This window comes from Acinonyx jubatus, chromosome B1 (genome assembly GCF_027475565.1).
Source record: "Acinonyx jubatus isolate Ajub_Pintada_27869175 chromosome B1, VMU_Ajub_asm_v1.0, whole genome shotgun sequence".
NCBI lineage: Eukaryota > Metazoa > Chordata > Mammalia > Carnivora > Felidae > Acinonyx > Acinonyx jubatus.
In genome coordinates, this window is record NC_069382.1 from 1,030,163 (window position 1) to 1,045,579 (window position 15,417).

Genomic DNA, 15,417 nt, shown 5'->3' on the forward strand with positions numbered 1-15,417 from the left:
GCCTCTCACAGGGTTTCTGTGTGCTTCCTGGCCCACTCCCCCAAGAGGTCACATCTCCTCACGCATGTGGCAGTTTCTAGGCAGCCTGTCACTCCTGTCCCGTGCAGTGTCCCCATGACCAGGCTGGTGAGTCTGGGAGCAACAGCATCCCCTGCGAAGGGTTCACCTGGAGGGCTTCTTCACGGGGCTGTGGGGGTGCTGCCTGCCGCATGACAGGAGACCCCACCCCGGGCAGGTCTGGGGAGACGGAACCTGGAGGCGGGACCTCTAGGAGGCAGAGTCCTGAGGACCACAGAGCCCAAGCCCGAAAGAGCCAAGCAGCATATCCCCCAGCCACCCTCGGGGCAGGAATAATGAGTAACAGGCCCACAGAACGGCCACCAGCACTGGGTCCCACGGCAGGACATCAGCCTTCGTACCTGGAATTGTCCCATCCCACAGCGACAGGCTTTCAGGACATGTCTGTTGAGATGAATTCTTCATGGGAGGAAGTTGGGGTTTCAAGTGTTTGCCAGCCCTGAGGCTGATTTTGTGTTGGTCAGAGTTTGCGGTTAGATTTGACAGTAAAGCACGAGCCCCTTGAAGATCGTGGGTCGTTAGCCTACGCCGCGGCCTGAGCGAACATTCTGTTTCATCCAGGTTTACAGCTAGGAGTGACGTCACCCACATGACGTGTGGCCACTGTGGCGTTTCCAGCAGGAAGTCAAAGAGCAGTCGTGCCTGAGTGGGAGGGCCCGGGGGTCTCAGGCTCCTTGGGTTCAGAGGCGAGACTGTTCGTGCGGCGTCATCGGGCACCTCCGTGCGGTGAGGTCCCTCTCTGTTCTGCTTCCCTACCTGCGGGCATGGGCCTCCCCTGGCCCGGCCCGCATGTTTCCCGGGAGAGGGCGTCCAGATGCGTGGCCTGCAGGCGGCAGCAGGGAATTCACTGAGTGAGCGAGGGGGTGCTGAGCCCAGCCCTCGGGGCAGCATGAGTACAGGCGGGCCAGAGTCTGGCCAGTGGCCCAGGACTCCCGGCCGTGTCTGGCTTCTGTCCGTCATCTGCCCTGGTCGTGGCAAAGGAAACGGAAACCGCGGTGGCCTGAAGAAAACGAACTCAGCAACTGAACGGTGGCGCACGGGGTAAATGGCCATACAGGAGTGAGCCAACGTAAAGTCAGTCCCCAGCCACGCTAAGGAGACCTGGGTCCCGGGGCCGATCCGGGCTGCCTCGCCCCTGCCTCGCCTGGCTGGATGCACGTGGCCCAGCGCAGGCAGCGCCCTGGCCTCCAGATTTTCTCCGCGGCTGACGGTGGGCCGATGCCGGGCTGGACAGCTGTCTCTCTTGTGGGGGTGGCCTGTGTGCCTGGACGTTGAGCAGCATCCCTGGCCTCTGCCCACTGGCCGCCAGCAGTGCCGCCATTTTGGAGACAGAAACCTGTCTCCAGATGTTGCCGAATGTCCCAGAGGGACCTCCAGCTGAGAAGCATCCGTGTGACCAGATGGCACGAGGCAGAGGGACCTGGGATGCTCAGCTGCCCGCTCTCTCCCCTGGGCTGGTGACCAAGCAGGGGGTCCGCATGCACCACTCCCTGCGCCCTGTGTCCCCGCCCCCGCCCCCATCGTGATGACCTCCCCACCTTCTCTGCACACTCCTTGCACTGATGACGCATCCGTGTAATCGTTCAAACAGCTTTCCTGCCCGTAACGATGGCTCATGAACTCAGCAAAACAAGTGTCCCGTTTATCACAAGTTTCATAATGTCCCCTCAACTGTTGTAAACTGAACTTACACACTGTGGTCTACACGCACTACTTGAGACACGCATGTCTTTAAGTGCCCAAACGCTAACGTGACAGAAATAAAGGGAGGATCACTTTCAACAGAAAGCGTGAGTTCTAATGGCAAGCGCTGTTCAGACTGGAGTGCTGGGAAGCGTGTTCCCTCCTGGCTTCGGATTCACGGGCATTGAGGGCTACCGGTTAGACCGGTGGGGGCACTTACAAAGACACCAGATTCGCCCACCTGGTGGGGTTTTTGGAAATGGTAAAAAATTCTTGGTGAAACATCAAACCAAAGCTCTCCCTTCCCTTGGTTTACCTGGTTACTTGCAGTCCTGAAGAATTCATTGTTCATTAAAATTGCAAACACACACACACACACACACACACACACGCACAAAACCCCTTGATTTATATACCACACAGGGTTAGATTCAAGGCTTAAGTAACTAGATGGGAAGAGACATTCAGAGTCATACAGGACGTGAGCCCGGTCTTCACTGGGTGAGATTGCTTCGTGCTTCCCCAAAACTAGCATCTCTGGCCCTGGGATGCTGTGATGCTCTCCAAGTGTGTGACTGTCACAACTGTCCCATGTTTCCATGATGGCCCCTGGAGGCCACCCCCACGTAGAGCTGTAGTCCTGTTCAGTGGAAATCCGGGGTTCGGAAGCCCAGCTGTCTTCTCTCAACGATATCCCCATTGGCTAAAGTACTTGGTACACATTTAAAACAAAAAACTTGTTGACTGAGTGAAGAAGACATTCCCTGCAGGACAAACAGCATTCGATGCTATTTTTCTTCCTTGATTTCAACACCTGAAAGGGAACATTGTTCAGAGCCCTGGGCCCTTTCACCCATGTCTTACTGCTTGGAAGGAAGGGAGGATGTATTTTAATACGCGGAGCTGAAGTATCCTTGCAGCGAAAACAGGAGGCTCCTAAGGTCAGCCACAGGAAAACACCTACTCAGAAATGATCAACCTTGCTCCTCGTCATATGCGGGTGGATGATGGTCACTAGACGCAGCAAGTGACCTTCGGATTTGCAGAGGCTGGTGGCTGTTGTCAGGAGACAGCCATCTGTGCATTCACTCGCTGGAAGACACAGAGGTGTGTGATGTTTGTGGCTGGACATTTGGCCACTCTTGTGCACCTGCTGCAGGTGTTTGATGCTGTAACACACCAGAAAGATTTTTGTATATATTTTTTGAGAGAGCAAGGAAGAACGTAAGCGGGGGAGAGGCAGAGAGAGGGAGACACAGAATCCGAAGTAGGCTCTAGGCTCCGAGCTGTCAGCAGTGACCCCGACGTGGGGCTTGAACTCACAAACCGCAAGATCACGACCTGAGCTGAAGTTGGATGCTTAATGACTGAGCCACCCAGGGGCCGTGAGGACCGATTTTTTTCTTGAATTAAAAATAAGTTTATTTTCTGTTGTAATTGCAGTATATGTTCCAAGTGGTCAATCTGGAAAATACCAGAATGAAGAGAACTGAGGAGCCCATAATCACTCTCCCAGGGATGACCCCCACTCCACATTCTGCCAGCTGTGTCTTCATGCATAATGCAGGCGTATCTATTTTTAAAGTATAAAAGAAATTGAGTGCAGACTGTATTTTAAAACCTGCTTTCTTTCTCCCCTGTGAACCTCTTTCCATGGCTGAATACATGTTCCTCTGCACAGTTATCTTGGGAGCTGAAGTAGGCATTGTGTGATTGTGGTAAGTACCGAAGCTGCTTCCTATGGGATGCTTCCGTGTTTCCTCCTTTCCCATAGTGGCTAATTCACCAACCCCTGGCACCGAATCTGACAGTCTGCGGACACCTCCACAGAAGCCACTTGCTGGGCCAGAGAGCATGAACAGGCCGAGATCTTTGGCTGTCTTGGTCTGTGGACATGGTCTCATGCCTGTCTGCACCATGTGGGGACCTGCACACAGGAGCTTAGTGACACTCCCTGGAAAGGCTGTTGAGGCCACCCGGCCAACTGCTGTTCTGCAGCCACAGGGACTGGCCCGTGTGAGGCCCCCAGCCACAGAGCGCCGTGCGGTCAGAGCTGAGTGAGGACCTGACGACCTGGAAGTTTCTGCTGGAGCCGCCCCTCATCACAGCGTCTGGGTCTGCCCCGCTGCGTACTCCTGCCGTGGTTCCACGAGCTTCCCGTGTACCTGAGCCGGTCCAGGAACGTGCTGTTTTAGAAAAACAAATGTGCAGACGGGACCCATGTATGCCATCGCCCCCGGGGCTGTCCAGATGCCCGTGCCTGCAGAGTTTACAGGGACCGTGGGGGAGCTGTGGTCCTGGCCGCTGTCCTGTCCTGGGCTATCTGTGCCAGACGTCATGTGCCGGAGCGATGCCACGGTCAGGCGTTTGAAGGAACTGAATAAGGCGCTTTCCCCCGAGCGCGCTGCTTTTCCAAGCTGGTGCGCGGGAGCCGGCAGGGTGCTTGACCAAGCGGGGTGAACGGTGAGGAGCGCCCGACCCTGGCGGCACGGAGCAGATGCACCCGTGGTGCTGGGACTTCGCTGCCTACGGAGGGAGGTGCTCGGGTCCCAGGTGTGGCAGGTGGGTCCCAAGGTGCCCGCCTGCTCTCCCATCTCAGGGCCAGGCCCAGAGCCTGGAGCTGGCGGTGCATGTGGGGCCTGTCGGGTCTGTGAGCGAGCACGAGGATCCCACACGCCGACGCCCCTTGGCCTCCAGCCTCACCGGCTCCTGTATCCGCACCCGGGGCGAACCCCAGGAACGTCGCCCTGTCCCGCCCTCTAGTCTTCCTTGTCCTCCATATCCCGGACACCTCTGTGCCCCCCAGCCTGCTCAACACGATTTCAATTTCCTTTTGTGCCAAAAGGAAGTAAATCTGAAATGTGAGCAGTGTTGTTTTCTGGGTGCTGAGATTCCAAGTGGTTTCCTCTCCTCCGCCGTTCCTCATGTGCCCTCACTTTTTCCGTGTCTGTGTATCAGCCTTTTAATGGGGAAAGGCAACAATTGTCCATTAATGTCCTTAGGGCTCAGCTCCAGGAAGCACGTGTCTTCACGCACACCGCTCTCGGTGACAAGCGGCCATACGAGGCGTGTCTTCCAGAATTCACAGAGCATCTGTCCCCCGCGAAGAGCCCCTGACGCATGCGTGTGTCTGTTCTCCCCTAGGTGCCTCAGGACGAGTGGGGGGGGTGCCCCACGGGCGGCAAGGACGAGGAGATCCCCTGCCGGAGAATGAGGAGTGGGAGCTACATCAAAGCCATGGGCGACGAGGAGAGTGCGGAGTCCGACTCCAGCCCCAAGACATCACCCACGGCGGCCATGCGGCCAGAGCCCCTGCTCAAGCCCATCGGACCGAGGCCACTGGCAGATCTCCAAACGTAAGCCCTCCTCCCCTGCTTCCCTGTCCGGCCGTAGGCCCGTCGTGGCCACCTTCACATTTTCTGAGTTGCGAATATTAGATGGATGGCCACCAGTCTCAAGACCTTCAAAAAATGTTTTGTTTAGTTCTTTTAAAAGCCATACGTTTGGTCATTTACTTGGGTGATTTCTATGTCAGTTAATCCTAAAGCCACTGTCATAGCCAGTGTGATCCATCCTGTGTTCTCAGGTGATGGCGGGTTGGTTTTCCAGGAGCGTATTTGTGTGCACACGTGTGTGTCTGTGTGTGAAAATCACGATAGGGGCTGTGCTGTCGGCTGAAACTTTGTAAGTGCGTTTGTAGGCAACCTTTCTGTTTGCGGGGGAGGGGACAGAACCTGTATGACTTTCACAAGTACAATAGCATATGCTTTATGATACTGTCCAAACATAGATGGCTGATAAATTTAACGGATTTTCAAAATATAAGCAGGGGAAACTATGTGGGAAAGAGGTATTCATATGAACTGTGCAAAACATGGCCCTTACCACTCGCCTTGCTCTGTCTGTCCAGTCCCAGCAGCTAAGTTTGGATGCACATTTGACCCTTGGGCAACACGGGCTTCTGGATTCGCTGACCCCTTGGCAGTCGAAAGTCTGCGTACGACTTTTGACTCCCCCAAAAGCTTAACTACTAATAGCCTACTGTTGGCTGGAAGCCTTACCAATAACATAAGTAGTCAATTAACACATAGTTTATATGATGTATGTACAATATACCATGTTCCTATAATAAAATAAGCTAGAGGAAAATGTTATTAAGAAAATCCTAAGCAGGGAACCTGGGTGGCTCAGTAGGTTCAGCGTCCGACTTCAGCTCAGGTCATGATCTCACAGTTGGTGGGTTCGAGCCCCACGTCGGGCTCTGTGCTGACAGCTCGGAGCCCGGAGCCTGCTTTGGATTCTGTGTCTCCCTCTCTCTCTGCCTCACCCCCGCTTGCATTCTGTCTCTTTCTCAACAATAAGTAAATGTTAAAAAAATTAACGAATTTAAAAAAAGAAAACCCTAAGCAAGAGAAAATACATTTACTGTGCTGCACTGTATCTATTGGAAAAAATCCACGCAGAAGGGGACCCACGCAGTTCAGACCCGTGCTACTCAAGGCTCAGCCGTCTGGCTCCTCCCCCTGCAAGCTGTTAGTTTCCCACGTGAAGGTTCGGCACCCGGGGACCCGCTTCTTCGTGTCTTGCTGGTGTCGCAGAGTCGTTCACCATAACCCGTGAGCGTGGGGACAAAGCCCCAGACTGAGGTGTGATCTCTGTGTCGTCCCTGCCCGTGCCTGGTGCATGCGGTGACCAGCAAAACAGTGTTGTGACTCCCCCCATCCCCTGCAGCTCGTCACTAACGTTAGCGTGCAGGGTGCACAAATTGTAAGCTGCAGCCACATCTCACACTTCACCAGCACAAACCACGTCTTTGCGACTTGGTTCGGTTAAAGTCAGTGACCGTGTTGGGAATGCCGGACGGGAAGTGGGGTGGAGGCAGACACCGCGGCCTGTCTCACTCCACACGGGTCTCCGCTCTGCCTCACACAGAGAAGACTGTCGGGTTTGTCGGGGACAAGCTTGGGGCGAGCACTGATGTGCTGGAGGGACGCCGGGGAAGGGAGGCGTGCATAAGCAAAGACACAGTCAGGCAGCGCCATTACTGGAAAGCTGTCCTCAGGACTTAAGATGCCGTGGAGCCAGGCGCAAACCTGGCCGGCCTCCGCAGCAGGGCAGGGAGCCGACCAGCTGTTTCCCTGGGCTGCTTCGGGTCACGTTTCACGATCGTGAAGCATCAGGACTCACACAGGCAACCGCTGTGCTGAGCAGGTCTGGGGGCTCAAGCTGGGGACAGTCACGCACGGTCTGGGGGCTCTGAACAACTGGGCATGTGGCCACTGGCGTGGGCTGGCATTTGGAAAGTTTGTGATTCATACCACGATTGCATACATTTAAAGCAAACCACAGGAAAGAAAAAGAAAGGCAGGTTGTGTTTTAATGGTGGGCGGGGATCAGGTCGTGTTCAGAATTACGAACTTTATTTTCGTGTTAATGACTTTCCTCCCGTTTGCCCTGCCGGCCCCCGGGGACTAGCCCTCCCCCGGCCTCCTGCGTGTCCACCCTGGATTTGTCCTCGGGACCTGAGACCACCTCATTCTCCCGCGGGTGGAGACTGCCCGGGGTCTGGTACTGGGTGCCCACCAGACAGCGTTAGGAGTTTACATTTGTAAAACCCGCACCATGACCCAAAACAGTCAAAATTCCCTCCAAAACCCAAGAGCCATGAAGGGGCCGAGGCCGCCTGACGTCACAACCCAGGTGTGGACCGTCCACAGGTGGAACTCAGGCCGGGCGTTTGCGCACAGCTGGTTCCTGAGTGCCTGAGCCACGTCTGCCCCGGTAGAAGTTGGGGGAATGAGTCATCAGTGGTACCTAGCCGCTGACCCTCTTCCAGACTTAGCCCGACCTCCGCCCTCGGCCCCCACGGCGCCATCCACACTGCCACAGAGATAACCTGGCTGTTGGGCTGCACTTCCCCACACTCCGTTCCCCCATCCAGGCTTCCAGTAAGCACTGGGGCACCGAGCTGAGTTCCGTGCATAAGCGTGCGGATGATTCTCTCCCTTCATCTGGCACGGCCCTGGAGCAAACAAGACAAGGAGGGCGGTGTGGCGAGGTGACCCCAGGGTGCCGTGCCCGATAGGAGCCCTCTGTGGATTTGCCACGTCCGTGGAGGCCCCGTGAGTCCGTCGTCTGTAGAAGTTCTGTTACTGGGACGCACATCCATTAAGTGATTGCTGTTACTGCCTAGCAGCATCTTCGCCCATGTTGCATTTGTTTAGAATCTTATAGATTTTGGCGTGATTTCATTTCTTGCCATTTTAAGCGGCGTCACAAAAGCTCAACTATTTACTCAGAACCCCCGACTCAGACAAGTGAGGTGACGAATGTCACAGAAGTGCCCCCACAGGTTTAAAATGAAAGTAGTGGCTTTAACCCCACACCCAGAGAGTGTTTGCCTGTGGATGGCAGGATCACGCGCCCAGAGACCAGCAGGTGTCACGGGAAAGTGGACAAAGGAACGTGTGGAATCCTAAGAGCAGCGGTGGCCGGGGACCCCCAGATTAGCGGACCCACGTCCTGGAGAACATTAACCTGTCCCTCACCTCACCCCTGTGCCCACTGCCTGTGGTTCCTGGGGACCTGCCCTGAGCACTGGGGACGACCCCGGTCCCGCGAGGATCGTTTGCGTCCACTTAATCTGATATGCGGTCCCTTACCACAAATAGAGCGTCCCTATTCTGGTCTATTCTACACCCAGACTGTGAAGCAACATTGATAGTTCTTAAGTTGTATTTAAGTTGTTTCTTTTTTCTTTTCTGGTTAGTTGAATTGAGAAGTCAAAGCTCTTATAATTTTGAACATCTCTGAGTCCTCTCTCAGGAGGGTAGCATTTTAAATTTATGGAGAAAGGACTTATTTCAAGAACTACTTTATACATAAAGATAAGCGCAGGTGGAAATGAGGTATAAGCATAAGAATCTTATCAGTGTATGTGGGTGTGTATCATGTGTGTGCACACTTACACACGTATGCGTGTATGTGTGTGTGAATGTTTTATGACTTTCAGATGGAGAAGACATATCCAAACATTATTCCACAGTGAGAAACCAGAAGAAAATGACAGATTTGAATTCATAGCATTAACAACTGACTCATAGTCAAAGTGAACAAACCTACCAACAAATTAAAAGTATCATCATGAAGGTAAAACAATAATTAAAATTGTTAATTTTAATTAATAATGTTTTATTATTAACGGGGGAAATGTTTTGCCATTAAGTGTCCCACTTGTGTTCTTAGTACATAGAGACGCCTTACAAATTAATGAGAAAAAATAAACACCATGATGTAGATATGGGTAAAGCCAGGAAAAGATTATTCACATACCTTAGAAATCACTAAAACTTTCCAGAGCGTATTTTAGCATACCATTTGAAACTAGAAATCTAAAGACACATTCTAAAGAAATTCCTGAAAAGTGCACAAAGCTGTACAAAAATACAGTGATGTTCACTGTTTCATCGTAGGTCGTTGTAAGAAACTATAAATCACCTAAACACCCATCAGTAGGGATTGGGTCCCACTTTGGAGAACTTGTCCCCTGACTCACCCGCTCCTGCAGGGAGTGATGTGTGCAAAACTATTCCTTATAACGCTGTTAGGGCATAAAAGTTTAACCCACAGTCCACTGCTATCGGACTGACTAATAGATATACCAACACTAGAATGCCGTTTATAGAATATACTAGAACATTATGCGGCCGTAAACATGAGTCAGACTTGCACGTACTGATGTGGCAAGATACAGGTTGTATAAATTTTAGAAAGCAAAGTGTAGCACGTTATGAAACACGCACTTCCTGTATAATAAAGGTGGAGAAATAAGGATGAAATTCCTATAGGTTTCTATTACATAAGGAAACAATGAAAGAATACATAAGAAACTAATGAAAACAGTTTATGTCTAAGGAAGGAGGGAAGGAAGTAGACACCATGGGGGCAGGAGAACAGCCTGGTGTCCATCTTCCCTGCTTGGCGTTAACGCCATCACTCATGCAAGTGTGCGCTCTACTCAACAGTGTATGAGATGCATCTTAAATAAAAGGAGAAGGTGAACTGAACTGTCTCATCCGTATGGCAGGATACTAGGTAGGCAGCCCGTCTGTATAGCGAGGTGTCTCTACGAATTCGCATAGGAGGATGTCCATTTAATCCTTCATTGGGAAAAGCAGCGTGGGCAGGTGAACGGAGTCCCAGTCCTGCCTCGGGTGTAGGCACGAGGGAAAGTCCGTCCGTGCCACCCTGACGTCTAGAGGGAAGCCGGGACCCCTGCAAGACCACCATCCACAGAGCTGGGGAGGTTCAGACCCTCCGGCAGGGACTGGATTGGCAAGCCGTGTCTCGTGAGGCAGGGTCGGCCTGAGTGTCAGCAGCTGCTCACAGCTGCTAGTGTGGATCCATGGGAACCCCCGGCCCACGGGGAGCGCCCAGCCCCTGCTCTTCTCAACAGCCCTCCGCTGTTGGGAACAGGGCTGGAAATGGGAGAGCCCCTCACCCCACCCGCTGGAGCAGCTGTGCGGTTCCCCACCTTCGGGGAACACGTAGAACCCTGGGGCCCCTGGCTGGACCGCAGCTTCCTGTGGCACAGGGCCGTAAGCTGCCAGAGGCGGTGTGGGCAAACACGCAGGGGAAAGGTAGCGGGAAAACCCTCCACCCACAGTCCTGGCTCACATCCTCATCCAAGAGCAGAATAGCTGTCCTTGCACCAGGAGGGCCAGGAAAGGCTCCCCAAACAAGACCGGGGCAGGGTGCAGCTGCTGCCGGGGTGGCGGGGGCCCTGGAAAGCACTCCCCCTCCCTGCGTTAGACACGCAGGGCTTCTAGTGGCCGCCTGTTCCACACAGTGAACGTCCCGCTGCCATCATCACAGGATAGCAAACAGTGGGAGGGAGGACAGCTGGGTAGAAGCCCTGTCAGTGGCCCAGGCACGTGGTGTGTCCAGCCCTCACCCTGAGACAAAGGCAGTGGTGGCCGGATCTCACCTGGCAGAATACGAGGTACGTCCGCTCCCAAACACGAACCCTACTTACCTCTGTTTCTGCCGTTGTGCACATGGTGGCCAGCATCCCCCAGAATTTAGACATAGGACGACAAAACCCACTCTCAAGACGCAGAGCCACCCAGAGGATTTAGAGACAGTGAAGCTATCAGAACCTCAAAATGCTCGGTTAACATAACAAAAGACCCAGGGGAAGAGGGTGAGGGATGAACGTGCTAGGAAGAGGCGGCCAAATACTGCCAATAAAACCCGTGTCAGAAAGAAGGCGTCTTGCCGACGAACTCATCAGTGGACATAGCGTAACTGAGTAACCAACCCAGGAGTTTGAAGATAGGTCCCCAGAATTTACCGAACAGAAGCTCAGAGGGGAAAAGAGTGGATGAAAAAGCAGAAAAGAACATTCCGGAGCCTGCGGGAAAATACCTGACACTCTCGCACACGCAGGATCGGAACCCCGGGAGCAACAGAGGAAGGCGAGCACGTCCCAAGAGTGCCCACAAATAGTGACACAAATCCCAGATTGGAGAATCTCAGAAAATCTCGAGAAGGAGAAATACAAGAAACCAAACTCCACACATGTACACAGACATCGTACTTAAACTAGCAGAAACCAAGGAGACAGAGAAAAGCTTGAGGAAAGCTGCAGAAAAATAAAAGCCGCTACATACAGAGGAAAAAAACTTGGGGCAGACTTTTCACCATAAGTTACTGGAGCTGGGAAACAAGGAAGTGACATCTTTGAAGCACAGGGAAAAAAACAAAACAAACAAGCAAAAAAACTGTCAGCCAGAATTCTAGACTGAGAAATGTCTTTCATGGGGCACCCAGCTGGTTCAGTCAGCCAAGTGTCTGACCCTTGATTTCGGCTCAGGTCACGATCTCACGGTTTCGGGAGTTCAAGCCTCACATTGGGCTCTGTCCTGATGGCGCAGAGCCTGCCTGGGATTCTCTCTCTCCCTCTCTCTCTCTCTCTCTCTCTCTCTCTGCCCCTCCCTACTCATGCTCTCTCTCTCTCTCTCTCTCAAAATAAGAAGGAAAAGAAAAGAACAATGGCTTTCATGAGTGGAAGTGAAATAAGGGCTATGTTATAAGAACCAAAGCTGGAAAATCGTTGCCAACAGACAAGTAGCACAAGAAATATTGAAGGAAGGTCGTTGAGCGGGCGTATGAAGTCATATGACAACGGCAGACACTTGCAACCCTTCAGAGAAAGGAAGAGCTCCGTGTCTCCGTCGTGACTCCACGATCTGCCAAAACGCACAGAGCTGCACACAAAACGGAGGCACCCGCAGATCCGGCGACTGAACCAGAAGTGGGAGAGCCAACATGGAGTCTGTGCAAGCAGTTCCTCTGGGGTGACAAACGGACTTTCTTCTGGGACAGGAAGAGGACGAATGGACGTCAGCCTCACTGCCTTTTTCTGAAGTGTTCGTGTCCAGGCAACTTGAGATGTGAGATGAGCCCAGCACCTGCTCACTCCCCCTTGGCTGATGGTGGGGTGGGGAGACCTGGGGGAGGAGCGGGAGAGAACCTGCCTGCCGGGTGGCCTGCCTCAGAAGATGGGCTCGGGCGTCCTTCCCGGCTCATCAGCCTGGGAAAAGCTACCTTTTCCCAAACATACAGTAACCTGGTCATGTGGGTCAGCTGGCTAATTGCTGTGAGTCTCCCAGAATCCACTGGCCCGTGACAAACGGTGATATCACTGGGCTACTGGGGAGGGGTCGGGCCCCCTTCTGAGACACAGCGGAGCCACCTGAGAAACCTTTGAAAGAAGTCACGAGGGGCGCCTGGGTGGCTCAGTCGGTTAAGCGTCCGACTTCGGCTCAGGTCATGATCTCATGGCTCGTGGGTTCGAGCCCCGCGTCGGGCTCTGGGCTGACAGCTCAGAGCCTGGAGCCTGTTTCGGATTCTGTGTCTCCCTCTCTCTCTCTGACCCTCCCCCGTTCATGCTCTGTCTCTCAAATAAATAAAACGTTAAAAAAAATTAAAAAGAAAAGAAGAGAAGTCACGGGGTGTTCGGAATATTCAGAACCCATCTAGAGAGAGTGACTGGGGGTCTCTCAAACCGCTTCCCTCATTCCCACCAGCACCATGAGTCTTGGCATTTTCTGTTTCCTGATCCTGGGACCCCGTTTTGGATTTGGGTTCAGAGTCTCCTTCAGACTGCTCAGCTCCTGGCACGTCTCAAACAGCAGCCCGGAAACCCACTTCGCATTCCCCACGCCGTCCTCCCCCTCCGCTTTCTAGCGTGCACCCAGTTAACGTAGCCGAGTCCCGTGGCAGGTGCTTCATGGTCCAGCCCCGGGACAGCCTGTGAGGCCTCACTTCCCACTGGGCCCGAACTCCTGGGTCTACATTCCGGCCCTCCGGAACCACTCAGAGTTCCCGAATGCACCACGGGCCCCAGCAGTCCTGGGCTCTTGCTCACGCTTCAGTGCCCAGCTCAGGATCACCTCCTCTGGGGAGTCTCCCCGGGTTAGGTGCCCCTGTAGGGTGCTCCCTTGGTGCCCCGTGCTTACCACTGCCACACGCTTGCTTGCTGCCCCCGTCACTCGTGTGCTCGTGAGGGCAAGAGAAGCGTTAGGTCTCATTGCCCTTGCTCCGTGCACAGAGTGAGTGAGCTAAGCCAACGCCTCAGGAGCCACTTCTGAGGAATCCTCGCTCATCAGCTTAATTACAGAGCGGCTCTCAGGACACCGTCAAAGGAATCGTTTGTCCAGATTCTAAAAATGAAGATCCTCAGCTGGCAAGATGTGTGTAAAGCTGATTCACACCCACCCAGATCCTTACACTCTTCCATTAGTCCAGGAAGGGACCAGATGCTAGCCTCCTGGAGAATATCGCACACCTTAAAGCTGCGCTTCTTACGTTAACAGGACACCATGTGCCCCCACGGAGAAAGCACCCTCTGTCGCGGTTTCCGCTGCCACCTATGGGCTGGTGGCTCCGTTTCTTTCCTTCAGCTGGAGGAACCCGGGAGGGAGCTCTGCGTCTCTGGGGCTGCTCTCCTGAGTCCCGCCTCCTGGCTCCCAGGCAGCCTACAGCCTCTCTCGCCAGGGGGCGCCGTGCCCCCCAGGTCCCCACCCAGGAGGGGAGTGACCCCACTGTCCCGGGGGGTGGGGGGGGGGAGGGGTGCGCTCAGCTTCGCTGCTCGGTTCTAGTTCTCCATTTCACGTGCAGAACAAGGACCCGGCCTCACACATCCTCACCTATTTTATGTTTGTCTAGTACGTTCCCAGCTTTACCTGATTTCATCTCTTAGGTTTTCAGCACACACACTGACTCTGGTCTCATTCTGATTCTCTTCCTGTTGTTTTGATGTTTTTAAAGTCAAATCAAGAACTAAGTAAAAGGAAAGGCAAGTGCAAAGTTCCTCCTTAAAATTTCATGTTCTGTTTATTCCGTCTACTCCTCCTGTATTTCTAGTGTTTGACTCCAAGAGCTGGTTTGCAGCCTACACCAACTAGTACTGTTCCTGCGACCCCGCCTCCTTTTGCCCCTGAAAACCCGTGAGGACCATCAGCCCAGCGGGCTGCAGCACAGGGCTTGTCCAGCCCTTTTATGGGGAACCACACATTCAAATCCATAATCTACAGAACACAGAATTCTGCTTAACCAAATTTTGCTTACGCCGCTGCAGATGCAGACAAGGAAGGCAGGTCTGGGTGGTCCTCTGCAGTGAGAAACCCTCATGGTGGCCTGTGTCTCGAGAAGCCGGGGACACTGAAGCTTCACGATCCAGACGAGAGTGGTGTCTGTGTGGTCCGGGGGCCAGCCTCAGAATATACCATCAATCCATTAATTAAGTTACTAAATTGATTTTTTGAATTGCAAAATTATTTGTACTCCTTTTACAAGCTACCCCAAGACAGAATTATATGAAGTAGAACGTCATTCTCTCTGTCACATTCCCGTGCCTTGGGGAGTAGCCATTTCTGACAGTCACACCCTGTCCGGACATTCTTGTGTGCACATAAATGTATATATGCACATATAATGTATACATATAATGTATAATGTGTGTGTGTGTGTGTGTGTGTATATATATATATATATGGGATATATATACATACATATATATATATATATATATATATATATATATATATATATGGGGAACTGCCTCTGGGTTTTCATTCCTGCATGTAGTGTGCGGAGAAAGTGAGTGAGGGTGTCACCTGCTTACTGCCAAGATGGCACCACGGGGGGATCCCCTGGGACCTGTGTGCCTCTGAACCTGCATCCTCACAGTATGGCTACGGAGAATCTGACTAGAATGGCAGTAACTCCAAATTAGCTTTTACATTTACTGGTGCCCTTAGTCTATGAATAGTTTAAATATCTATGTCTGTACAGTCCTGAGGGGTAGTCATTGTGCTGACACTGCCCTATTGCGTTTCTCTAAAACCGCATCAGGACACTATCTCAGAAACACCTGAAATACCGATCCAAAAACCAGAATACTGAGAGATACTTGTAAGCTCATTCTCTGTGGGCAACGCTACCCTGATACCAAAGCCAGACAAAGAAACTAAAAACAAAACAAAAAAACTACAGGCCGAAATCGCTGATGAATATTAATGTAAAGTCCTCAACAAAATGCTAACAAAGAGAATTCAACAGCACATTAAAAGATCAGACTTCTGAAGAATA

The 15,417-nt window shown here is 52.7% G+C and overlaps 1 protein-coding gene across 9 annotated transcripts in view; it reads left to right on the forward strand.

Annotated features, from left to right (window-relative positions):
- Nucleotides 1–15,417, forward strand: part of DLGAP2 (DLG associated protein 2) — a 770,542-nt gene that overhangs the window by 660,380 nt on the left and 94,745 nt on the right. For all 9 annotated transcript variants that reach the window (XM_027049960.2, XM_053216207.1, XM_027049964.2 and 6 more), the window contains one exon: nucleotides 4,906–5,117. In XM_027049960.2, the coding sequence (XP_026905761.1) occupies nucleotides 4,906–5,117 (212 nt within the window). The remainder of the gene's footprint in view (nucleotides 1–4,905; nucleotides 5,118–15,417) is intronic.